Raw genomic sequence first — 25,994 nt, 5'->3', positions numbered from 1 at the left:
AATGCTCATCCTAATGCAAAACTGGATGGTCAAAATTTTGTGATCTTTGCCGTAAGTATGGTGTATTTTGGCCAGCTCCCCAGGACATCAAAATGTCAAACTGATGATTTTGGGTGCAAAACTCAGTGATGTTATCTACAGAGAGCTACTAGATTTAATGGTTTGTGATGCTAACAATTGTGACTGCATTATGAGTTTGCGTGATGAAATGCCCTACTAAAGAATCTGCTTATGAATTGTTTAATGAATCTGAGGAGGAAATGCCCAAAATGTTACCTTCAAACAGTGGGTCACAACTGACAGCAGAAATGACAAGTCATTGAATCTCAGTAAGAGTACTTTCAATCTTTAATTCATAACTGAAAAAATCTTAAGTCACCCTGATGTTTCTAAAATTTTTGAAGGACAAAAAAAAAAGCACAACTTTATGAAATTGAATGCATAGTCATAGCTGATTTTGCAGACAACTTTACTTTTGTGTTCCAGAATGAAGTGCAAGGGTACCACTAGGTCAGTAACTAGGCAACAGTGCAACCACTTGTTCTGTACTTCAGAAATGAGGAAGATGAAGTTTGCAGTTCTTCAATTTGCATTTTAAGTGACTACTGGGAGCATAATGCATGGGTTGTCCATGTGTTTTAAAAGTATGTAACAATCACATGAAAGAAAAGTTGCCCAAGGTTGAGAAGCTCATATACTTCTCAGTTGGAAGTGGTAGTCAGTACAAGAACAAAAAGAATTTTTCAAATCTTTGCAATGACAAAGTAGATTTTGGGTTGCACTTTTTTGCCTCTTGCAATGGTAAAAATGCATGCAGTGGAGTAGGAAGTACAGCAAAATGTGAAATGAGTAAAGCAAGGTTACAAAGATTGACTACAGATCAAATTCTTAAAATAGAGGACATCTATGCCTTTTGCAAAGATTAATATTAAAGGCATTGCCTATTTCCCCACCAAGAAGTAGTTTTCATATCAAAACAACACTTCAAACCAGATTTGAAAGAAATAAAAGGAACAAAGCAATTCCCCAAATTACTTGGCTTTGCAGAAAACTTAGTTCTATGCTATGGAACATCAGAAACCATAATTTATGAGGATCGTTGTGTCAGTAAAATTACATCTCTGTCTTTTTAACGTTGAATGACATAGTTCTACATCTACACATATACTCTGCTAGCCACCAAGCGGTGTGTGTGTGTGTGTGTGTGTGTGTGTGTGTGTGTGTGTGTGTGTGTGTGTGGTCAATGGTGGCTTTCACAGGTTGAAAGAATAAGTTCGGAAAACAATGATATTTTTGTGCTTTTTTTTTATCACCCTATTGACCCAAGAACATCATTCAAGAAATCTCCTAGTGACAAAAGTTTGGGGACCAAAGAAAAGTGTGTTAAACAAGTTTTCAGTGCTTGAACTGAGTGGTCTTATTCTATATAACAAAAGCTGTCTGAAGAAATGTGTTCTTAGCACTCACCACTAGGATTAGGATGCATTGCGTCTCGTATGTTAATTGGAAATATTTATTTTAAAATTGTCAAGATAATATAAAAGTTTAGTTCAGTAATTTTTTGATTTTTACGTATAATTCAGTTCTTAATTTCAATAACAATTGATTACATCTAGCAAATATCACACATGAATTAGGCAACAGCCATAAGTAGTTGGTGTAATGTGAATTATTTCCTCATTTTCAAAAATTCATATCCTTGTTCAGTCAAATATAATTGTTGAAATTTTTACAGTACTTCACTATCATATACCGTATTTACTTGAATCTAAGTCGCACCTGAAAAATGAGACTCGAAATCAAGGGAAAAAAAATTTCCCGAATCTAAGCCGCACCTGAAATTTGTGACTCGAAATTCAAGGGGAGAAACAAAGTTGGTCCATTGTAATATGAGACACAATTTAGGTCGAATGAATGACGATACAGCTACAGTAGTGTGGTTCGAGTCGTAAGTTTAGCAGTTAAGCTTTACCAGGTAGCCATTGCTATGCGTCAGGCGCTCCGTCCATATTTATACGGGTACCGGTACTCTTCCTTTTTCATGTGCTTCATCTGGTTTGAATTGATTACTTATTTTTCTTTAATCTGATAGCTGCCGTTCTCTTTGTTATAGGTGTTTACGTCACTTAGCTGAAAACGCATTACTGTACTGTGTCGTGCAGTTTGCCGCATTCTGATAATGAGTGTTTACGGCCTGTCACCGCTCGCGGCGTGGCTTACTTTTGTGCGTGCCACAGCCGCTTTTTTTTTTAAAAAAAAAGAGAGGCTCAACAAGAACCAGATAATAGACTGCATATGATAGATGATGTTCTGAACGAGAGTTTCGCGAAAATTTTTCTCCGTTTGAAAATCTTTGCACACGCCTCTTTAGTACATAACATTCTGCACAGAAATTAGAGTCGTCTTAGATTTAAAAATCTAGTCAATTGCCATGCCTTATTTCTGAGTGTGTCACTATTAGGCATAAGAATAATACGAATATGAACATGGCATGATATGTACATTCTTCCGCATTTGCTGTTGTCTCATCTAGTTTCGTAGTTCATTAAGCAGACATGGTTTAAATGAGATAGCAGCAAACACGAAATAATACTTGGCAAAATGTTTATATTCGTATTATTCTTATGGTGAAGAGAATACTGCATGTGATCCACAATTCATAAAAGTTACTATTAGCAACCATATCTTCTCACAGGTAGGAAAAAATTCAGAACGTAGAGTTGGCCATATTGACAAAAATCCCGAACAGTCTTGCCAGTCGGATTTTCGTAGTACATTGAAAGGCTGCTACATTTGAAGATGAACAATATGGAATTTGTATTTACTTCGTTGGATAATGTATGAAAATGCAGTGGTCGAAACTCGGGGTGGAGAGAAAAATGCTAGTTTTCCACCTTTTTTTTAAAAATTTATTTACTGGCGCAGAGGTTTTGGCGCCAGTATTTATCTTTGTGCCTGCAAAGCATGCCTGTGTAGTGCTACATATATTTGACGGCAGAAGTTAGTTGTGGCGGCACCTACCAACATTTTTCAGAACTTCCTCTTACTTTTGCACTCGATTCTAAGCTGCAGGTGGTTTTTTGGATTTCAAAAATCGGGAAAGAAGTGCGGCTTAGATTCGAGTAAATACGGTAGGTGTACAAATTGTGCTAAAACCAAATTTTTACATTCAGTCCCCAAACTTAACAGAAAAACAATTTTCAAATTTCAAAAATTTATAAAAAATTAAGGAAACATTTGTCAGAGCTCTTGCTCTTACTTTTGAATTTAGGGTATTTTAGGTAATAAACAGTGTTGTAGAGGAGACTTTTCTAAAAACAATCATATCAGTTACAATACTGTACTCAGCCCAGCACGGAGATATTCACATTAACACTGTTATCTTCAAATTGAAAAACTCGTGTGCTTACAAATAAAAATGGCCGCCATTCAATAATGGTACAAGGTAAATTTTTTAAAACTATTCTGAACTACTCTATTATAGGGTAATTTCACATAAACAAACCAAAATATTTAAAAATTGTCAAACAACCAACATAAATTTTATTGGATGACTGTAGTTGTATGGACCCAAGTATTTTAAATGCAGAAGAATGAGTTTAACATTGCGTTTATATGACTTGAAACTTGTCAGTAACTGCATGCTGTTTGTTGGTAATACTCTTCCTGAGTTGAGCAGTGAGAACTGTCAATGAAAGGCTATGTTAAATAGTAATTATATTCATCATACTTTTATCCAGCACAGCTCATCATGAAGCAGATCCTCCACCTCCTAAGAAATGGAAGAATGATGCTGGGAAAGAAGAGAAAGTTGGTGGCACAAAAGTGATGGTGTTACCTACAGGGTTGGTACCCTGTAACAAATACCTCTGTGAACTTGTGCATGTTGTCAAGCCACACATTCGACAACTGGTTGAAGATGCAAATCTTGTAAGTTTATTTTTATACATGCACTACTACTTGAACACCTTTGTGAGAAAGTATTCTGTGAGGTTAGAGAGAGTTTTCATGGGCATAAAGTGATCTTCCCAAGGTTTTTTAAAATGTTTTTGAGTAAAAAGATAAGCATAAGAGCTATCAGAAACTGATGATATACAATCTTAGTGAGGAGTGATAAATATGATTTATTCTTACAGATGATTGTGCAGTTACTGTTAATATCCCTGTACAACAACAGCACAAATTTTCATTATAATACAGTTGTAAGAAAACAGCAAAACAGATGTCTAATGGGGACTGAGATCGCTGATATGGAGTACCTATCAGTAGGTGGCAGCACAATGAACCTAATATGGAAAATGTATGTGTTTGGGGGTGTCCGGATATTTTCAATAACATAGTGTAATTACACTCACTGCTATGTCTCCAGCTCACATGGAAATATTAGTTTAAGTAATGAGACGCTGCATTCTGCAACAAAAAATGACATTTTAGTTTTTGTGTTCTGCCTCTTGCAGTGTCACAGTTTCTCTTCTGCCATCCTACTAACATACAAAGTACTCACCTTAGTGAGTTTCTCAGAAGCATGACCTTCCCTGTTGTGCAGTATATTGTTTCTCAGCTGAGAAAAGCTGTAAAAAATTAGCTGCACAACGTGTCAACAGGTTGTATATGTACACTCCTGGAAATGGAAAAAAGAACACATTGACACCGGTGTGTCAGACCCACCATACTTGCTCCGGACACTGTGAGAGGGCTGTACAAGCAATGATCACACGCACGGCACAGCAGACACACCAGGAACCGCGGTGTTGGCCGTCGAATGGCGCTAGCTGCGCAGCATTTGTGCACCGCCGCCGTCAGTGTCAGCCTGTTTGCCGTGGCATACGGAGCTCCATCACAGTCTTTAACACTGGTAGCATGCCGCGACAGCGTGGACGTGAACCGTATGTGCAGTTGACGGACTTTGAGCGAGGGCGTATAGTGGGCATGCGGGAGGCCGGGTGGACGTACCGCCGAATTGCTCAACACGTGGGGCGTGAGGTCTCCACAGTACATCGATGTTGTCGCCAGTGGTCGGCGGAAGGTGCACGTGCCCGTCGACCTGGGACCGGACCGCAGCGCCGCACGGATGCACGCCAAGACCGTAGGATCCTACGCAGTGCCGTAGGGGACCGCACCGCCACTTCCCAGCAAATTAGGGACACTGTTGCTCCTGGGATATCGGCGAGGACCATTCGCAACCGTCTCCGTGAAGCTGGGCTACGGTCCCGCACACCGTTAGGCCATCTTCCGCTCACGCCCCAACATCGTGCAGCCCGCCTCCAGTGGTGTCGCGACAGGCGTGAATGGAGGGACGAATGGAGACGTGTCGTCTTCAGCGATGAGAGTCGCTTCTGCCTTGGTGCCAATGATGGTCGTATGCGTGTTTGGCGCCGTGTAGGTGAGCGCCACAATCAGGACTGCATACGACCGAGGCACACAGGGCCAACACCCGGCATCATGGTGTGGGGAGCGATCTCCTACACTGGCTGTACACCACTGGTGATCGTCGAGGGGACACTGAATAGTGCACGGTACATCCAAACCGTCATCGAACCCATCGTTCTACCATTCCTAGACCGACAAGGGAACTTGCTGTTCCAACAGGACAATGCACGTCCGCATGTATCCCGTGCCACCCAACGTGCTCTAGAAGGTGTAAGTCAACTACCCTGGCCAGCAAGATCTCTGGATCTGTCCCCCATTGAACATGTTTGGGACTGGATGAAGCGTCGTCTCACGCGGTCTGCACGTCCAGCACGAACGCTGGTCCAACTGAGGTGCCAGGTGGAAATGGCATGGCAAGCCGTTCCACAGGACTACATCCAGCATCTCTACGATCGTCTCCATGGGAGAATAGTAGCCTGCATTGCTGCGAAAGGTGGATATACACTGTACTAGTGCCGACATTGTGCATGCTCTGTTGCCTGTGTCTATGTGCCTGTGGTTCTGTCAGTGTGATCATGTGATGTATCTGACCCCAGGAATGTGTCAATAAAGTTTCCCCTTCCTGGGACAATGAATTCACGGTGTTCTTATTTCAATTTCCAGGAGTGTATATTTAACTGTATTATGCTGTTAAAGTGAGTAAATTTTACCATGTCTGGCTATATCTATTAAATGAAAAAAAAATTCGTAGAATTACATCATCTGTATCGTCAGTTTCTATACACATACTTACAACAAAGTCCCTCCTAAAGTACAGTTCCAGAAATGAATTAATGAAAACAAGCACTGTTTTTACTAATCCTTTCACATTTATACGTCATTCCCTCTATAGTAGCCAGTTTAACTGTTGGGCAGACAAACAGTTTTAATATATATAACATGAGCAGGCATGTGGCATATTTCGTTCACATGTAAGTGCAAAATCACAAAGTAATCTTAGTTGAATTAAGCAATGATAAAATAAACTTACATTCTACGATCTAAATCACTGTTTAGTTAAACAACAATAAAATAAACCTTTCATTATATAACAATGCTGCTGCATACGAATGCTACCACACAGTAATAAACCACTCAAAACATTAAACAGCACAGTTGGATCAGATTCCTGCCAACCACATGTTGGTTTACTAATTATCTCAGATAACTGCCTGATCATGGGATCATGCTGCTAGCTCGGAATCTGGACATTTTCTTGCGCAGATCGTAAGTTTTTTTCTCACCTAGGTTGCTGTTTATTTTATATTACTGCTGATCATTTTAAAGTATGACAACACAACTTAATACTGTGTTAGCTGAAGCAATATTGAAGTAGTATGTACAGGCTCGCAATTGTAAAACAACAATGGAACAGAACAAAACTGTTATTTGTGATTGGTGCACTTTATACACAGGCATGCCTTCTCATGAGTTGAAGTATTAACTTGGACCCCATACATTCCGTCAGTTAAAAACAATTTGTCAAAATCACACTATGTTTAGTAGTTTTAAATACTTGCTCAAATACTGTGCAGATCATACTTTGGGACTTCAAAAATTTGCAATTATGACTGTACAGCATGCCATGTGGAACATCTGCTCTTACTAAACGATATAACATTTTTGTAGACAACATTCACAAATGATCATAAACCTTTAATAATAAATCATATTCCCCAAAGAACTGTGTTTACTCAGCTTTAACGAAATGCCTAGAGCTCCAAGTTATGTGACCACTTATCACAAATGCTGAACAAGGACTTCTTTTAGCTCACAAGTGAAATTCTTCCCCTGTACCAAAGCATGCAAAAGACCTCTTATCTGATTTGCTGGATAACACTGTAACCAGTTAGCTTCATATTTCAATTCACGTACCGATACTCTCCCTCCTTGGACCAATCACTGTCCAGAAATCTGTTACCTAAAATCACAAAATAAAATATTCTCAGAAACCAATTAGATACAAATTAACTTCATCTTTAATTGTCTGAAGGTCTGAAATGAGTTTTGTTATTCCAAAATACTATAAACTGACTGGTTTGTACTATCATTTTCTCCCATATATGTAACTCACTTTTACATGCATAATTCATCCCCTCATTCGTCCAGACAACAAAAAGACGGAAATAATATTGAGCAGTATATAATCCCCCCTCCTCTATATGTAAGAGGGGTTTTCAGTAAGTTATGCAACACATTTTTATTTATTGTGGATGGTTTTATTCAGGATTCCAATACCTGTTATGGTTCCCCACTCTGTTGGCTACAAAGCTAATGTCATGGCTTTAAGCCACCTTACTGGGAGGACCATACACCCTCTATTGACCTGCATTGGAGCAAACATCTTGTCTCAATAACCTCCCCATTATCCATGTACCGCTTCCCATGGAGCACACCCTTTATTGGGCCAAACAGATGGAAGTCGGAAGGTGCGAGATCTGAGCTGTAGGGTGGATGAGGAAGAACAGTCAAATGAAGCTTTATGTGCTCCCCTCGGTGTACAGACTTGTCTGAGGCCATGTGTTGTCATGGAGGGGGAGAAGTGTGTTTGCATTTTTGTGCAAACGAACATGCTAGTCATTTCTTCAATTCCCTGAGGGTAGTATGGTACACTTCAAGAGTTGATTGTTATGTCATGGGGGAGGGCATGAGACAGAGTAGCTCCTTCAGAGGCCCAGAAAACTGTTGCCATGGCTTCTTCGGCTGAGGGCGTGGCTTTGAAGTTTCTCTTTTGACAAAAAATTGTCATGATCAGCCTCGTAAAATGCAAGCAATTCTGCAAAGATGGTCCTGTGTCGCTGTTCATGGTTTTCTGTTAGGCAGCAGGGAACATAGCTGGCACACACCACTGAGTACCCCAACTGGTGGATCAAATGCCACAAAAGTGTCAGCACTACCAAGAGACATCCAGTTGATTATGACCTGTCGATCACCTCGAATAATTGTGTCTGCACATTCCTACATTGCAAGAGTCACAGCTGTGTGCAGCTAGTCAGCATGTGGGAGATCAAACAGGTTTGCACACTTGTTGCAATGACGACAGATGCCTCACCCAATGACTCGCCATGTTTTTGTTCACTGCCAGGTCTCTGTAGACATTCTGCAAGTGCCTGTGAATATATGCAGTGCTCTGGTTTCCACCAAAAGAAACTCGGTGACAGGTGTCTGCTTCGAATGCACTTCGCTGTTATGGACTCCATTTTGAAGGCTACGTATAACGCGATCACCCATCGGAACTTAACGAAACCACAGGGGCTGATATGCGAATATTCTGTGATGTCCGATGTGCAAATATCCCGTGATGTCCTGCAACAAATTCCGCATTTTTTCAACTTAAGTTGGCTGAGAAAAAAGTGAAATTGGCTGAGAAAACAGTGTTGCATTACTTATTGAATGCCTCTTGTAAAATTTCTTTCTTTCTAATATTGGTTGCAAAAAAATAAGGTAAGGGAGAAAGAGGAATTACAATTTTGATGGGAGTAATCAAAATTGGCAGAGCCTGTATTGGGAGCCCATCTTTAACATGACGATGCAAGACTGAAGAGACAATTATGTTTTGTTCAGTATTGTGCATGTAATAAAACAGTGCTCTAAAAAGGAATTTTACTTCGTAATGGGACTTCTGAGTGAAGATGGGTTCTAACGTAGATCATGCAGTCTGCTCCTAAAGCTGTGACAGTGGCAGCCAGTCAACTGCATCATTGTCTTAAGATGACCAACATAGAACAGTTTCTGTGAATAATTTGCTGAGAAGTATCTAAAAATCAGATTAGGACAATGTTGTTTATTTCATTATTTAAGGCTCATGTGTTCATTTAGTGTTCTTCATTGAGATAAAAAAAAATCTAGTCACCAAGCAGTAGCAGAAGTACATACATATAACAAAAGGTTTTACTTATCCAAGCTTTCGGAGATACTGGCTCCTTTTTCCAGCAGAAAGGGTGAAAGAGAAGGAACTGTAGGCTTTAGGAAAATGTGTAGAGTTCAGAAAAGTCACCCAGAACACAGGGTCAGGGAAGACTTACCGGACGGGAAGAGAAGAAATGACAGTTTATTTGCAGAATGTCTACAGAGACCAGCAGAATTTTCAGTGAGTAATTTCTCAAAGGACATTGTAAATTGTATTTTAGGTGATTTATATCAAAACTTACATAAAAAGTGAAATTCATATTGTTGTTGACTATTATCTTCACATTTTATACTAAGTTTCATAAAAATTGTCTTATTAGAACTGTCTTTAACAATTCATAACAGTGTATAAAGTATTGGATTGCTGGACAGTGCATGCGCTCGCCTTGAAGAGCAAGCTTATTCATGGGCAAATACATATGTTGCTCACAGCATGTGGTAGTTTTTTCCGGGGGTCATGCTCATTGCTTGTGGCAAGAAAATTTGTCAGATTCGCTACAGGCGATGAATATTGCTGCGCCTCACTCCCTCTGCCATAAAGTGTTTCAGTGCTTTGTCAGTGGTAGTCAGCCTAGTCCGCTAGTGGGCGTTCCATTTTTCATGGTAGGCAGTGGGGGTTTTAGAACCTTTTCATTGGGTTTTCATAAAATTTTAACAAAGTATTTGCTAAGTAATTATCATTATGCTGTAAATCTCCTCATAAGTGTTACAAATTACAGTTTCTTCCCTACTTTATAAATTACCACTACTATGTAACTGATGGCGGTTAGATTTTAGGCCTACTACTAATAGAGGTACAAAAGAGGGCAGTAGATGAAAAAGTTTGACTACTCCTGATTTCTTCTATAGGTCATATTCATAATAAACACTATGGTGTGGAAAAGCCTACAAAACTATCTTCTGTCCAATCAGTACTTTCTGCCTAAGTAAGGAGCTATCCCAAAGTATTACCACATAAGACATCAGTGAATGATGATTTGGGATATAGAAGTCAGTTAGTTAATATATTTTGCAAATTTGGCAGTTACTGCTATGCCAGAAACAGGTGAATCTAAACATTTTTGCATCTCTACCGTATGGTTTTTCCAGTTTAAATTTCAATCAGTTCACAGACAAAGAACTTGGAGCTCACTCCCTGTTTATTATTTCTTGTTGTTATAGTAGGTTCATAGGAGGTCGATGTGCTTGATGGTACAAAACAGTATGATATGTATTTTTTCAAAGTTATAGCTAACCCATTTGTGCAAAGGCAGTCAGTAACTTGCACAAAAACATTATGTACTACTTTTTTTCTGTTGATGCTTCTTTGCCCGGCTTCACAGCAATGTTTGTTGTCATCTGCATATGGAAATAATTCTTCTTACTGACTTAAATAAAATGGAAAATCATTAATGTAAAGCAATAACAATACTGGGCCAATGATTGCACTCTTTGAGACTCCCTTTGTAATTTCTCCCCATTCAGGTGATGTGGTGTCTACCTTTGTATTACTAAAATGGCCTAAAATAACTTTCTGTATTCTATTTCTTAAGTAAGAACTAAACCAGGCATTTGCTGAACAAGTTATTTCATATAAACTTAACCCCACTAACAGAATATTATGGTTGACACAGTTGCTGTCAATAAAGTTCAGAAGGGGCTGTAGAACATCAGTGTGTCATACTGGAGTTAGTAACAGAGCCAGACAACGACAGCAGGAACGTATGTGTGTTAGAGACCTTGAATATTCATGCAATATTGTGAGCATGCCTGGTGTGATGCCACATGATGTAGGCAGTGCCCATCACCTTTGATTGTATATAGGGTGTCCCAGGAGGCATGGTCAGTATTCAGGGATATGACAGGAACAATCACTTTAAGCAAAAAAAAAAAAAAAAAAAAAAAAAAAAAAAATCTATGTAACATGGGATCTAGAATGCATACCATAAGAGTAATGAACACTTCTTCATCTTTGCTACTGTGAAACACCTCTCTGCTACTGAAAAAGTGCTCGTAGCTCTTTAGGTATGCACTTTAGAGCTCATGGTTACTGGACATTTTTCTTGTACAAGTCCATATTACCTCCTCACAAAATATGGAAAACAAAGAGCTTGCAGCAGAAGAGATTTGTTTCACAGTATCTAAGGTGAAATAATCGCCGTAGCTCTTAAACATGCATTTTCGAGTGCATGTGTACAAGACTTTCTTGCTTCAAGTGATTGTTCCTGCCGTATCCCTGGATACTAACCATTTCTCTTGGACACCTTGTTCGTATGGCGATACCTTCAATAAGTGTATAATATGACATGGGGTGGCAGCCTTCTGTGTCTGTAACTAAGATTTTTCAGTTACTATCACGTGAACTGTGACTTTTATTTGGATGTAGCTGGGATTTTTATTATTTGCTTGTGTTGTTAAAGAAGTGTCTCATCCTGCTTGTGATGTCTGGTGGTGCACATGAAAATTCTGAAAGATGTTACAGTGTGATCACGTATCGTTTTACTACTCTGTACATAGCATAGCTCTGATAGAAAACAGTGAACTGTAAAGTCTGCCAGAGGGAATCAATCAGGTCCTCTTATGGCCATTACAGTTTGATTGTTAATACCAAGATGTCATAAACCAAAATTTATTTCTCAGTTTTCATTAGACAAAGACTGAAAGTGGACATAATACTATATGAAAAATGTTAGGAAATAAATGGACTAGATCACTTGAGCCGCATCAAGTGGCAGAAAGTATTTAATTCACAAGAGCACTGCCACATTTGAAAACAGATTGCTCACAGAGTTGAAGGCTTGCTACAAACTGCTGTTGCTACTGTCCAGGCAACTTCTGTAGATCATGAGAAGTAAGAATTTATTATGTCAGTGACTTCCACAAAAGTTGGAAGAAGCATAGAGACACGTGTGAGATTCTTAACCTTAGAGAGGCCGCACCTGTGTATAAAGTGCGCCAACCACATATAACATTGTCTTTTACCATTCTATTGTTGTTTCACAGTTGAGGCCATACCAATTCCTTCAGTATTGCTTCAGCTAACACAGTGACAAGTTTTGTTGCCATACGTCTAAACGCCCAACAGTAAAATACAACAAACAACAAGCTAGGTCAGAAATAATTTACAATCTGTGCAAGGAAACTCCCCAGATTGTGAGTTAGCGGCACGATCCCACAATAAGGCAGTTGCCGAAGAGATAATTAGCAACTGAATAAGCAATTGACCAGAATCTGATGCAACTGTGCTCTTTAATGCTTTGTGTATTGGTCATTACTGTGGGGGAACACTTACGCTTGGAAACAGAGTAATATAATGAAAGTTCATTTTATTGTTGTTCAGTTAAACAATGATATAGGTCACATAATGTATGTTTATTTTATCGTTGTTAAATTGAACTAAGATTATACTGTGATTTTGCTTGTACTTTTTTTTTTACAGTGGTGACATAAAGGTAGCTATTCCTTACATGTGTACAAAGTACGCTCCACACCTGCTCCTATTATAAAAAGCAGTGCACCTTCTTGAGGATTAAAGAAAAGTCTGAATTACACATAGACCTAAACAAAGGCTTCTTAAGCTGTGTTATTAAAAAAAGCTGCAGATAAGTTACATCCAATCTCTTTATTAGGTACAGAAATGACATTTCAGGAGAAAACACCACTAGCTACCACCGACATCAGAAGAAAGTTTTAAATTACAATGGTAGTCATCATGTGCCAATAGAAAGAGCACACATTCAACTACTCTTTACATAGTTTGAAAGTTAACATATGCTGTTTTCCAGGGCTGTAGTAACTGAAGTTTCAGGACAATGACAACATGTATCGCATCTACCCAACGACATCAAAGTGACTGCTGATCATATGTATTGAATGATTGTCAGATCAGTTGGATGTGAGATTTAGATGAGCAATTTAAAAGTTACCCAAACGACGAGACAAGTGACACACCAGAAGAGCCAAGTAATGCAACGTAGTTTTAGTATGTCCATGGAAAATACCCATGTTGTTGTGTTCTTACTTTTATTACACACACACACACACACACACACACACACACACACACACACTCACTCAAAAGGTTGTCTGAAATAGATAAAACATTCATTCCCTGTCTGCTCTATTTCAATGTTATAACTAAGTTTTATTTAACAAGCCGCAACCAAGGTAAATTCATTACACACAGATAATTTCTAGCATTTAAAGGAAAATCTAGTAGGCTTGATTTGGTAAAATATGAAGGCACTGTAAAAGGGCAATATATTAAAAGCCTGTAAGATGAACTGTAAAGCAGATTTAATATTTTCTATAAATTTTGCGTATTTTGCTGAAATAGTGTGTGTTCATTCTGCATGCTCCTATGTTTCAGATCTAGCTCTCATAAATTATTTGTGAAGCTTTTACAGAGTCTAAGAGAAAATAAATTGCACATACAACCTGCAGATGGTTGTACTGGAAATTAAGAAAATTCTTTTCATGGAATAATTAGTTAATTGTTGCAGTAATTTAGTGTATGGGGAAATATGAAGTGGGTATGAAATTAATGCCTTTTAGGATATCTTTATTTCTTTCAAATTATAAGTGCTAAGACAGTGTTCTACTTTGTAACTGTCAAGGAATTCTGTGGAATTCATCAAATATAGTGAAATCTGTTGTGACTCGCCGATCTTTCAAAGTGCCACTGCGCAGTTACGCGCGTCCTCTACATGCGGTGCTGTCTGCCAGCCATGCAGCAGCAGCGCCACCTAAACCGCCAGCCAGCCAGCGGCCGCTAGACTTGGACTCAGTTATGAATTGACTGTTAAAGTGTACGCACGTCTTACTCTGTTTACTTGATCTGTGACTTTCACGTATAGTGTCTTCTTTAAAATATATTTGTTCAACTTGAAGTTATTCCAATTGGCGATGAGGATGGGATTTTTCTTTTCCGTCGTTGACCCACATGTTTCTGTGGCTACTTTAGAGCAACTATTGCAACGTCTAATAGAACAGGAAATGCTTCTCACAAATGCGATTCGTGATTTCGTCGCGGCATCAAATGCGGGGTGTCTCTCGTCGTCGTCGTCGTCGTCGTCTCTACCTACTTTTCCTCCTTACGATGAGACGGCGGAAGACTGGTCCGATTACGAAAAAGTCTTCGACAGCACTTCTTGGCATTTCATGTTGCGGACGAACAAACATGTAAGTCTCTGTTCCTTTCATGGATTTCACCTCAAATCTATCGGTTGTTGTCGCAATTGGCTCCTTTGAAAGATCCTGCGTCTTTGTCCTTTGCTGAAATGTGCTTACTTCTGTCCGTCTATTTTCAAAAGCAAACGCATGTGGTAGCCTCTTGTGTTGCCTTTTATCATCGTCAAAAACAACCAAATCAATCCTATCGCGCTTGGGCTGCTGAACATTACGGCCTCAGTAGAAAGTGTCAATTTGTTACTGAAAGAATCCTATGCCGATTTCATGGTACGGGATGCTATTATCCGATCGGCCCACCGACAAAGTAGTTAGGCCCTTCAGTTGGCAAATCTGACTCTAGATGAAGTCCTATCCATCGCTCAGTCTTCTGAAATTTCTCGCGCCGCTGGAGCGCAAATAGAGGCATGGAGCGACGTCGGGGAAATACAACCTCTGTGCGTTGTTGACAAAGCGTGTGGCGTGTCCCCGCCGGCCGACGTGACCGCAGTACGCTCCCAAGCGCAGCCTCGACCTAACCGTAAACAAACCTCTAAGAAACTGCAGCAAAACCCATGGCAACTTCCTTCATGTCTGCGGTGTTTTACGAAACATTCACAAGAAGATTGTCCACAATGTTGGGCCGTGTGTGACAATTGCAAAAAAAAGTGTCATGTGTCATCCGTTTGCAAATCGGACCGCATAAACATGATGTTCATGAACATGACGCTGATTCTGATTCTGCGTTGTCTGTCAATTGTACTTCTTCCCTTTCAGCGAAGTTATTCCTCACTGTCCAAATACTTGGTCGAGATGTTCGCATGCTGGTGGATACTGGTTCTGCTGCCACTATCATCAATTCTCAGACGTATCTTCGGTTGGGTTCTCCAATCCTGTCACCTGTCACTAGGCAATTACGGACTTTCAATAAACAGAAGATCTATCTCTTGGGACAATTTGATGCTGAGGTGTCTTACAAATCCGTCATTCGCACTGTTCCCATATTTGTGGTCGACCATAGTAATGCAGAGAATCTTTTTGGTTTTGATGCCTTTCGCGATTTTGGTTTCTCCATAGATGACTCTGTCACTATCGTCTCTGATGCTATTCCTTATGCTCAATTGGAATCCTTTGAAGCTCATATCATGCTCAAATCCACTGCTTGGCCTAAGTTTTTTCGGGCTCAGCCCATTCCTGTGGCCCTTCGTGATCAGGTCAAACGGGAGCTGGATCGTCTCACTGCTTCAGGGGTCTTGCTTCCTGTCACTTCCAGTGAGTGATCCTCTCCTGTCGTTGCCGTTGCTAAGCCAAACGGCGATATTCGTCTCTGTGGCGATTTCAAAGCCACTGTAAATGCTCAATGCCTTATCGACACTTACCCTATGCCTCGACCTGAAGAATTGTTCACTAAACTTGCTGTAGGCCAGTATTTTTCTAAACTTGACCTGTCAGAAGCTTATCATCAACTTCCCCTCGCTGCTGCTTCCCAGCAGTTTCTGGTCCTTAATGCGCCTTTCGGCCTCTGTCAATACCAACGATTGCCATTCGGGGTTGCCAGCACCCATGCTCTCTTTCAGCGATTCTTGTAACAATTATTGCTCACTGCCCTTGGGTGTATAAATTACCAGGACGATATTGTTGTCACTGGCTCCACCACTGATGAACATCTTCAAAATCTCCTCACACTTTTTCATGTCTTACAGACTGCTGGTCTTAAGTGTAATCTTCAGAAATCGAAATTTTTTCATGTATCTATCACGTACGTGGGGTTTCAACTCTCTCGGGATGGTATTCGTCCGCTTCAGCAAACTGTCGCTGCAATCAATGCCCTTCCTCGCCATAGATCTGTTAAGAAACTGCAGGCCTTCTTGGGGAAAATAGCATACTATCACAAGTTTTTACCGTCTGCTGCTTCGGTGGCTCAGCCCTTGCATCGCCTCTTCCATAAAAATGTGCCTTTTCAGTGGTCCACGTCATGCGATGTGGCTTTCCAGAAATTGAAGACCATGCTGAAACAGGCCCCGTGCCTAGCTACTTATCGACCTGGCCAACATCTTGTTCTTGCCACGGACGCCTCTCAATACGGGGTCGGTGCAGTCCTTGCGCACAGTTTTTCTGACGGTTCTGAACAACCCATTGCTTATGCATCCAAAACGGTCATGGATGCCCAACAAAAGTATTCTCAAATTGAAAAACGGCCATTATTTATGCTCTTCATAAGTTTGGTGTTTTTTCTCTATGGATCCAAATTTCATCTTGTTACGGATCACAAACCACTTGTTTCCTTGTTTCATCCATCGTCACTCCCCGACAAGGCTGCACACCGCCTCCAGCGTTGGGCTCTTTACTTGTCTCGTTTCAATTATGAGATTCATTTCCGGCCGACGGCTCAACATGCGAATGCTGATGCACTGTCTTGCCTTCCCATGGGTCCTGATCTGGCATTCGATAGGGACGAACTTTCGTGTTTCCACCTGGATGTTGTCGAGCAGCGGGTTGTGGACGGGTTCCCCGTCATTGGGGACCGGCTGGTGGCTGCTACAGGTTCTGACCCTACCCTCTCCCGGGTTTTATGCTGTATTCAGAAGGGTTGGCCAGATCGTCCGTCCGCTAAGGAAGGAACTAGTACGCTTTGTGTTACCGCCTCACGGCTAGGGATGGTGTTATCCTCCTTTCCACCGAAAATGCTTCACCGCGTGTTGTTGTACCTGCGTCTTTGTGTGCTTCGGCCTTGTGCCTCCTTCATCAAGGGCATTGGGGTGTCTCTCACACAAAACCTCTTGCGCGCTGTCATGTCTACTGGCCTGTTATCGACTCTGAAATTGCACACATGGACGCTGCCTGCGGCCCTTGTGCGTCACAGGCCGCCGCCCTGAAGTCACCTTTGTCACCATGGCCTTCACCTGATGCTGACTTCGCGGGACCTTTTTAGGTACTTATTGGCTTCTCGTTATTGATGCCTACTCTAACTTTCCTTTCATTGTCCGTTGCACGTTGCCTACCACCGTGGCAACCACCAATGCTCTAGCACGCATTTTCTATTTGGAAGGCCTTCCCTCTACTCTTCTTACTGATAATGGTCCGCAACTTGCCTCTTCCAATTTTGCGGATTTTTGTGCCCATCACGGCGTCATGCATGTCACGGCCCCTCAGTTCGATCCACAGTCAAACGGTGAGGCTGAACGACTGGTCCGCACATTTAAGGGTCAGATGAGGAAACTCCTGGCTTCTTCTGCTGATGATGAGCTTCTCCAATTTCTGGCTTCCTATCGTTTCGCCCCCATAGGCGACCACAACCCGGCTGAGCTCTTACATGGCCGACAGCCCCGCATGCTACTTCATCTTCTGCGGCCTTCCACCTCATGGCCGAGGGTGCCTTTGCTTGGCCGGTTCACCTCCGACGACCTTGTATGGGTACGGGGTTATGGCAGGCGGCCAAAATGGAGTCCTGACCGCATCTTAAGACACCGTGACCAACGCCTGTATGAAATCCAGACGGACATGTGTGTTGCAGTGCGTCATTCGGACCAGCTTTGGCCTCGTGTGCCGGCAACGCCTGTTCAAGATACCACACCACCACCTTCGGCTCTACCTGATGCTCGGGATACTGGAATGTCTCATAACTCACAACGCAGTCTTCTCACCATCATATCGGTGCCATCACGAGAACTGACGCCACCAGGAGACATGCCCATGCAGGAACCAGATGACCATCATCTGTCGGAGCAACCCACTCGCCTCCTTCTCCTATGGACACGGACACATCGCCCATGTCTCCTGATATAACAACCAGACTTGCCGCAATGGGCAGATTGGTGCGCGGGTCCCCAGCAGATTCGATCCCCGTGTCTCCTGTCATCTCGACCCATTATCATCGGGGACACTTCCGTCCATACAGGTAGCCTCCTCCTCGAGCCTTTACGGCCAGTCAAACAACACCTATGGGCATTAGCGTTCTCCAGGCCACCTCCATCAAGACCTGTGCAAAAAATTCCAAGGGAGGAAAAGTGTTGTGACTCGCCGATCTTTCAAAGTGCTGCTGCGCAGTTACGCGGCTTCTAGACTTGGACTCAGTTATGTATTGACTGTTAAAGTGTACGCACGCCTTATTCTGTTTACTTGATCTGTGACTTTCATGTATAGCGTCTTCCTTGAAATATATTTGTTCAACTTGAAGTTATTACAAAATCCAGCTTCATTGCTTTGAAATCTGGTATTTTTCAGTCCTTTTTTCCTCTATACATCTAGGAGTTTCGAATGAAAATGTTTTTACGTTCTGTCACTGTTTATGATTACCTCTTATAGGTACTGTGGATGAAGACTGCCTTCCAGTGCTCACGGCCAGATTTCTTAAGCAGTGTCGTTATGCTAGTCAGTAGAATTATTTTATAATTTACTAAAAATTAAAGTTATGTATACTTGCAAAATAACATAATTATGTTTCAGCTCACTTAGTAACGTTCATTTCTAGTTATCGGACACAAAGTAAAAATCACAGTAAATCAACAGTTTCTGATTTAAATAATCATATTGATGCAATAATTAAGAAATCTAATTTGTTTTAATGTGCCTTCATATTTGTCTGAATTAGTCTACTTTTAGTTCGAGTATAATTTAAGCAAGAGGATTAAAAATTATCTGAAATACAAGAGAAGCCAAGTACCTCAGCTGATAAACGTGGATGCAATGTATCAAATATAGTGAAATTATAAGGGACTCTTGTCAGAAATAAATATACAGAAACATAAATTACATAAATAAAATAGAAAGAAACATTCCACATAGGAAAATTATATTAAAAACAGAGATTCCATGACTTACCAAATGGGAAAGCGCTGGTAGGTAGGCACAATAAAAAACACACAAACGCACACACAAAATTTCGAGCTTTCGCAACCCCCGGTTGCTTCGTCAGGAAAGAGGGAAGGAGCGGGGAAGATGAAAGGATGTGGGTTTTAAGGGAGAGGGTAAGGAGTTATTCCAATCCCGGAAGTGGAAAGACTTACCTTAGGGGGGAAAAAAGGACAGGTATACACTCACTCGCACGCGCTCACACACACACACACACACACACACACACACACACACACACACACACACACACACACACACACACACACAATCATTGTCTGCTTGTGTCTGTATATGTGTGGATGGATATGTGTGTGTGTGCTAGTGTTTACCTGTCCTTTTTTCCCCCTAAGGTAAGTCTTTCCGCTCCCGGGATTGGAATGACTCCTTACCATCTCCCTTAAAACCCACATCCTTTCATCTTTCCCTCTCCTTCCCTCTTTCCTGACGAAGCAACCAGGAGTTGTGAAAGCTCGAAATTTTGTGTTTGTGTGTTTTTTATTGTGCCTATCTACCAGCGCTTTCCCGTTTGGTAAGTCATGAAATCTCTGTTTTTAATATAAAACATCAATTATGTCGTACTTAACCTTCAGACAATAATCTGTTTACTATTTGGTATCATTTGGCTCAGAAAACCACAGAAATTACTTCTGTAACATTCATTTTATTCAAGTAAAAGGTAAACTACTTTTTAAGAATTTCAGTAGGTTTTAATTACCGTATTTACTCGAATCTAAGCCGCACTTTTTTCCGGTTTTTGTAATCCAAAACACCGCCTGCGGCTTAGAATCGAGTGCAAAGCAAGCGGAAGTTCTGAAAAAGTTGGTAGATGCCGCCACAACTAACTTCTGCCGTCGAATATATGTAGCGCTATTCAGGCATGCTTTGTAGGCACAAAGATAAATACTGGCGCCAAAACCTCTGCGTCAGTAAATAAATTAAAAAAAAAGGGTGGAAGACGAGCTTTTTTTCTCCACCCCGAGTTTCGACCACTGCATTTTCATACATTATCCAACGAAGTAAATGCAAATTCCGTATTGTTCATCTTCGAATGTAGCAGAATTTCAATGTACTACGAAAATCCGACTGGCAAGACTGTTTGGGATGTTTGTCAATATGGCCAACTCTACGTTCTGAATTTTTTCCTACCTGTGAAAAGAGATGGTTGCTAATAGGATCCTGATGAAATTTGAATCACATGCAGTATTCTCTTCACCATAAGAATAATACGAATGTAAACATTTTGTCATGTATTCTTTCGTGTTTGCTGCTATCTCATTTAAATCCTGTCTGCCTAATAAACTACGAAACTAGATTGAGACAACGGCAAACGCGGAAGAATAGACGTATTGTGTCATGTTTATATTCGTATTGTTCTTATGCCTAATAGTGATACAGTCAGAAACGAAGCACGGCAACTGACTAGATTTTTAAATCTAAGATGGCTCTAATTTCTGTGCAGAATTTGATGTACTAAAGAAGCGGCCGCGAAGATTTTCAAACGGAGAAAAATTTTTGCCTAACTCTCGTTCAGAACATGTTCTATCATACGCAGTCTATTATTTGGTTCTTGATCATTATCAAAGAAAGCAGCAGTGTAAGTAACAGCAAATAGCAGTCTCTTGTCATTGTTTCGCTAATGAGACGATCCCCCCCCCCCCCCCCCCCCCCCCCGCCTCTCTCTCTCTCTCTCTCTCTCTCTCTCTCTCTCTTTTTTTTGTAAGCGGCAGTAGCGATCACAAAAGCAAGCCATGCCGCGAGCGGCGACGGGCTGTAATCACGCACTATCAGAATGCGACAAACAATGCATGACACAGTACAGTAATGCATTTTCAGCTTTGAATGACGTAAACACCTATAGCAAAGAGAACGGCACATATCAGATCAAAGCAAAATAAGCAATCGATTCAAACCAGACGAAGCACGTGAAAAAGGAAGGGTACCCGTGTAAATACGGACAGAGCGCCTGACGCATAGCAATGGCTACCTGGTAAAGCTTAACTGCTAAGCTTACGACTTGAACCAAACTACTGTAACTGTATCGTCATTCATTCGACCTAAATTGTGTATCATATTATAATGGACCAACTTTGTTTCGATTTGGAGGTGCGGCCTAAAACTTTTCTCTCCCCTTGAATTTCGAGTCTCAAATTTCAGGTGCGGCTTAGATTCGGGATTTTTTTTTTTCCCCTTTATTTCAAGTCTCATTTTGCAGGTGTGGCTTAGATTAAATACGGTACACACCAGGTGTTTAAAAATGGAACCAAGAAGAGCTATTTAATCAATTTGGTATTGACGTACTCAATCCATCAGGTTGCTATCAAACAAAACAGAATTAGGTTTAATGTTAGAGTGAAACTGTTGTCAGTGATCCTTATGTAAGAAAGGAAGATGTCATAATTATTATAATATTAATAAAGTCTTGTTCTAGTATTAGTGCAGGTAGGACATTTAACTTCTAGTATTGTAACGACCTTTCACAATAAATTGTGTTGCATGAGCCAGTTTCATAAAAATATCATGTGTAATGTTATTTCAGTTGAAGATGTGGATCTCTTTCATGATACCGAAAATTGAAGATGGAAACAATTTTGGAGTTTCTATTCAAGAAGACACATTAGCAGAAATACAGTCAGTTGAATCTGAAGCTGCAGCCTTCTTTGATCAGATATCCCGGTACTTTGTTTCAAGAGGAAAAATTGTGTCTAAGGTTAGTACATGGCAGAATATGACCTACTGAAATGACAGATTCTTGACAGTTTTAAGTTGAGTGTTGTATGGATTCAATCCAAATAGGAGTTTGTATATCAATGAAAATAATTTTTGGTTCTGGATTCTGGGCAACTTATTTGTAACTATTCTCATTTCCTAAACCTCAGCAGTCCTTTTCGTTCACTCTTCTTCATGCCCCTGGCCCACATAACTTGCACATTTCTTTAACTTTTATCTGTGTCTTCCCCTGCTGCCACTTGGTCAGGAGATTTTTTTAATGTATCCAATTATATTAAGTATAATTCAATAGATAAAAAATCTACTCACTAAGCAGTGGACGGAGAACACATGCATTAAAAAAGGTTTCAATTATGCAAGCTTTCAGAGCTAGTGACTTCTGGTAGAAGGGAAGGAATGGGGTGGGGGGAAAGGAACTGGAGAGGTTCAGGAAAAAAGATAGTGTTCAGAAAAGTCACCCAGAACCCTGGGTCAGGAGACTTACCAGATGGGATGAGAAAGAACAATCAGTCTTTCCTTCTCATTCTGTCTGGTTAGTCTCCCCTCATTGACTTTTCTGAACTCTACCCCTTTTCCTAAACCTCTTCAGGTCCTTTCCCTTCACCCCCCTTCCTTCGCCTTCAACCCTCCTGCTGGAAGAAGCAACCACCCTGCATAAGTAAAACCTTTTTTAATATGTATGTACTTCTGCTGCCGCTTGGTGAGTAGATTTTTTTATCAATCCAGTTAAATTATATTGTCAAAAATTCATTAATTATATTAAATAGAAGATTGATCACCCAGTCCAGCCCTGATAGTGTCAGTATTTTGTATTTGTGGATGACATGTTCGGTTTATTTTAGCTTCACATTTTCGTTATGGCCTTATTTTATTTGGGTAGTTCCTATTTTCATTTGTCATCTGACATGAGATGTAGAAAATTTGTTTGTGGCTTAAGACTTTGGGTATGTAAAGATTGCGAGAGATGAAACTCCAAGAATTGTTTCACTGAGGCTTGTTTATCTCTTGATAATCTTTTTATTAGCCAATAAGTATTGTGTGCTGACAGTCTTTTTTCTCCGTGTCATGACATGTTGGACTTAAGATTATTTAACGTGTATAACAAATATTTTGTTCATTACAGGTTGCAAAATACCCGCATATTGAAGACTATCGTAGGGCTGTTGAGGAACTGGATGAGAAAGAGTATCTGAGTCTGTGGTTGGTGATGTGTGAGGTGCGCAATCGTTATTGCACACTCCATGACATTGTTATAAAAAATTTGGAGAAGATAAAGAAGCCCCGTACAGAAAATTCAGAAACATTGTACTGAAGGAGTGTTCCATTTTGGGCTGTTCTTTTGTTGACGGCAAAGATCTTGAAAATAGATCCAGAATTGTCACATATTTAAAGTGAATACAGTGCATTGGAGTTTATACAGTATTGAGCAGTGAATAAAAATGTCAACCTTTTCATTCCCAGTTGTCATACAACTTTAGTTTAGATTGCATTCAACGTCCTGTGCAAGGGATATTCATCATTTGTATGTGCAGTGCATTTTCAGAATAATTTAGTTTATATAGTTTGTACTTCCTATGTTACAGCATTGCAAAAGAGAGACATTATTTAAACTTTTTACCAGTATGTTAATTTTTAGTGCTGTAACACTTGGAAGCAAAAACATTGGTTTAGATAATTTATTGGGTATGCTTTGGACTGTAAGAAGGCAGTGGGAAAAACAGAGTAATGGAAATTTATAAAACTTTTTATGCAGCTGACGTATGTATGGCCTAGCACATATTTCTTTCTTCAGACATTGAAGGTTTACTTATGATGATGATAAAAGAACAGAGTGAGAAATGTGAAAAGTGGATATATGTGTGTTATAGTGGTGGGAATGGAATGGCTGACTTAATACTCATTGCTGTGAGGAATTATGTTATGTTGAACAATGTGAAGACAGATCTTAATATTTTTGTCTCAAGTGCTGGTGTTAAATATTTGATTTATTTTTCTCTTGCAATGTGTGAGTGCATCTGGAAATTTGTTGAGGTCATTTTCTGCTAGATAACTTAAATATGTAACTCCAGTTTCTTTTCTGTTGCTGCATGGCCGTCAGTGGTCATTTTCATTTTATAACACTACTTTACAATCAGTTTCATTGTGGTACATCATTTTAGTTCTTTACAGCGATCTGTATGGTATACAATTGATTGTATTATACTATTTAAGAACAGACTTTTATACCGTTCTTCTGTGAGGATTTCTTTGTACCAAAAGAGCTTGTTTGTCCAATATGTTGCTTTGTGGGATGTAACTCAGTGAGGTCGTAGAAATTTCAAAATAAAGCATCCATGTTTAAATGTATTTTGAAATTGTAAAAAACTTATCCTGTTGGTTGTGTGTGGTATCCATTTTTAGAATTCTGTGATTATAATCTTGAACGCCGTAACATGAATTTTGCAAAAGTCGTCACTTGTGCTGACATTTTTTCCTCGTGTAGGTGCATGTAAAAATGTTAAAGATGTATTTTGTGTGATCTGTGACTTTGATAATGGTCTCCGAGGAATAAAAATTGTAATGTATAATCTTAATTTTTGTCAGTTGGAGTGTTCAGTTGGACGAAGCCTGTTGTCCCTCAGATGTTAGAGGTTCACAAAATCAGAATGTGCATTTTGTATTTGATTGTCAAGAGGCTTTGTGCATTTTTCTTCTGTTCCCCCCCCCCCCCCCCCCCCCTCCAGCTGTTCCCTTAAAACAGTTTAATCAATGACTCTGAAACATTATATGAGAATGTTGTTTCTACAGTTGGAATTGTTTTTATTCGTGCAGGATAAGTTATATTGTGAACTGAACAATGTATCTTGCAATAGTTAGTAATTTGAAAAATGGACTAAAAAAAGATTGTGATATGGTCTCACAGAAATGTCAGATGCCTCTATTTTTGTGCATTGACTAAACAAAGCTTAGGGTTATACTTCAGCATGCCAGATGTTTTCCCCCTGTAGTGCAGATGTTTGCTCTTACATTTTGTCATTGTTAGTTATATAGGCTATAAATTGTTTTTTATTTACTATTACCCCTGCTACTGCTGCTACTACTACTACTACTACTACTACTACTACTACTAGTTTTGGGCTTTTTTTGTTTTGGAGTTTGTTGGGTAGATAAAGGAGAAGTATTAAGTTGCTGAGGAAGTTGTTGAAGTGTAGAAGAAAAATCTCCAGTGGAAGAATACCTATATTGTTTTGAAATTGAATATACAGGTAGACTGGAGTTAGAATTAGTGAAGCTGTTTAAATACATCTATACAGACCAAGAGGAATGAGTAGAAGTATTTTTTATGTGAAATAAATTTACTGGCATTTAGATTGTGTTTTCAGCTATTTCTCTTTGGCTTGTGGAAGACACTTCTTACTGACTGTAAAGGCACATACCAGTGTGTCATATGCATTCAACATTAGTTTTAGAATGACATTAATAGACTCCTACTGAAGTGAGTGGTAGAAGCTGCCGGTTGGGGATGTAATAATAGCATCATCTGGAAACAAGCAACTGAAAAGGTATCTAGTTGCAGTGAATAAAGATTGTGAGCACATTAAATACAGAATTTTAATGTTTATATCAACAATGTTTTGGTTTGTGGTATAACAGGGCTACCAGGAAAATTTTTGCACCTAGTGTTACATCACCTTTGAAAGAGAGATGTGAAATGAACAAACAAAAATGTAAAAGGGCAAGGGCCAAGTAATCAGGCCATTCAACAGTCCTGTTGAATGATTAGTCTGAAGAGGACCCATCCATGGTGATAATTTGTTATGAAGTGCTGAAGAGAAACAGAGTTCCTTCTCTCTATCCACAACTGCTATGTATTTGCAATCTCTGCAGCAAGAAAGAAAAGGCAGCTTTATGAAAATCTCAAATGATAACATGGCTGCTGTTCTGCATTGGAATATGAATGGGTTTAAGGT

General features: G+C 40.1%; 1 protein-coding gene across 1 annotated transcript in view; it reads left to right on the top strand.

Annotated features, from left to right (window-relative positions):
• LOC126175593 (proteasome activator complex subunit 3) overlaps positions 1-24,617 on the top strand; it is a 43,387-nt gene extending 18,770 nt beyond the window's left edge. Inside the window, exons 4-6 of the mRNA XM_049922457.1 lie at positions 3,741-3,930; positions 21,854-22,024; positions 23,168-24,617. Coding sequence (XP_049778414.1) covers positions 3,741-3,930; positions 21,854-22,024; positions 23,168-23,356 — 550 coding nt within the window. The 3' untranslated portion in view covers positions 23,357-24,617. The remainder of the gene's footprint in view (positions 1-3,740; positions 3,931-21,853; positions 22,025-23,167) is intronic.
• Positions 24,618-25,994: the final 1,377 nt, after the last annotated feature.

This window comes from Schistocerca cancellata, chromosome 3 (genome assembly GCF_023864275.1).
Source record: "Schistocerca cancellata isolate TAMUIC-IGC-003103 chromosome 3, iqSchCanc2.1, whole genome shotgun sequence".
Lineage (NCBI taxonomy): Eukaryota > Metazoa > Arthropoda > Insecta > Orthoptera > Acrididae > Schistocerca > Schistocerca cancellata.
This window is presented reverse-complemented; position numbering and strand designations above follow the sequence as displayed.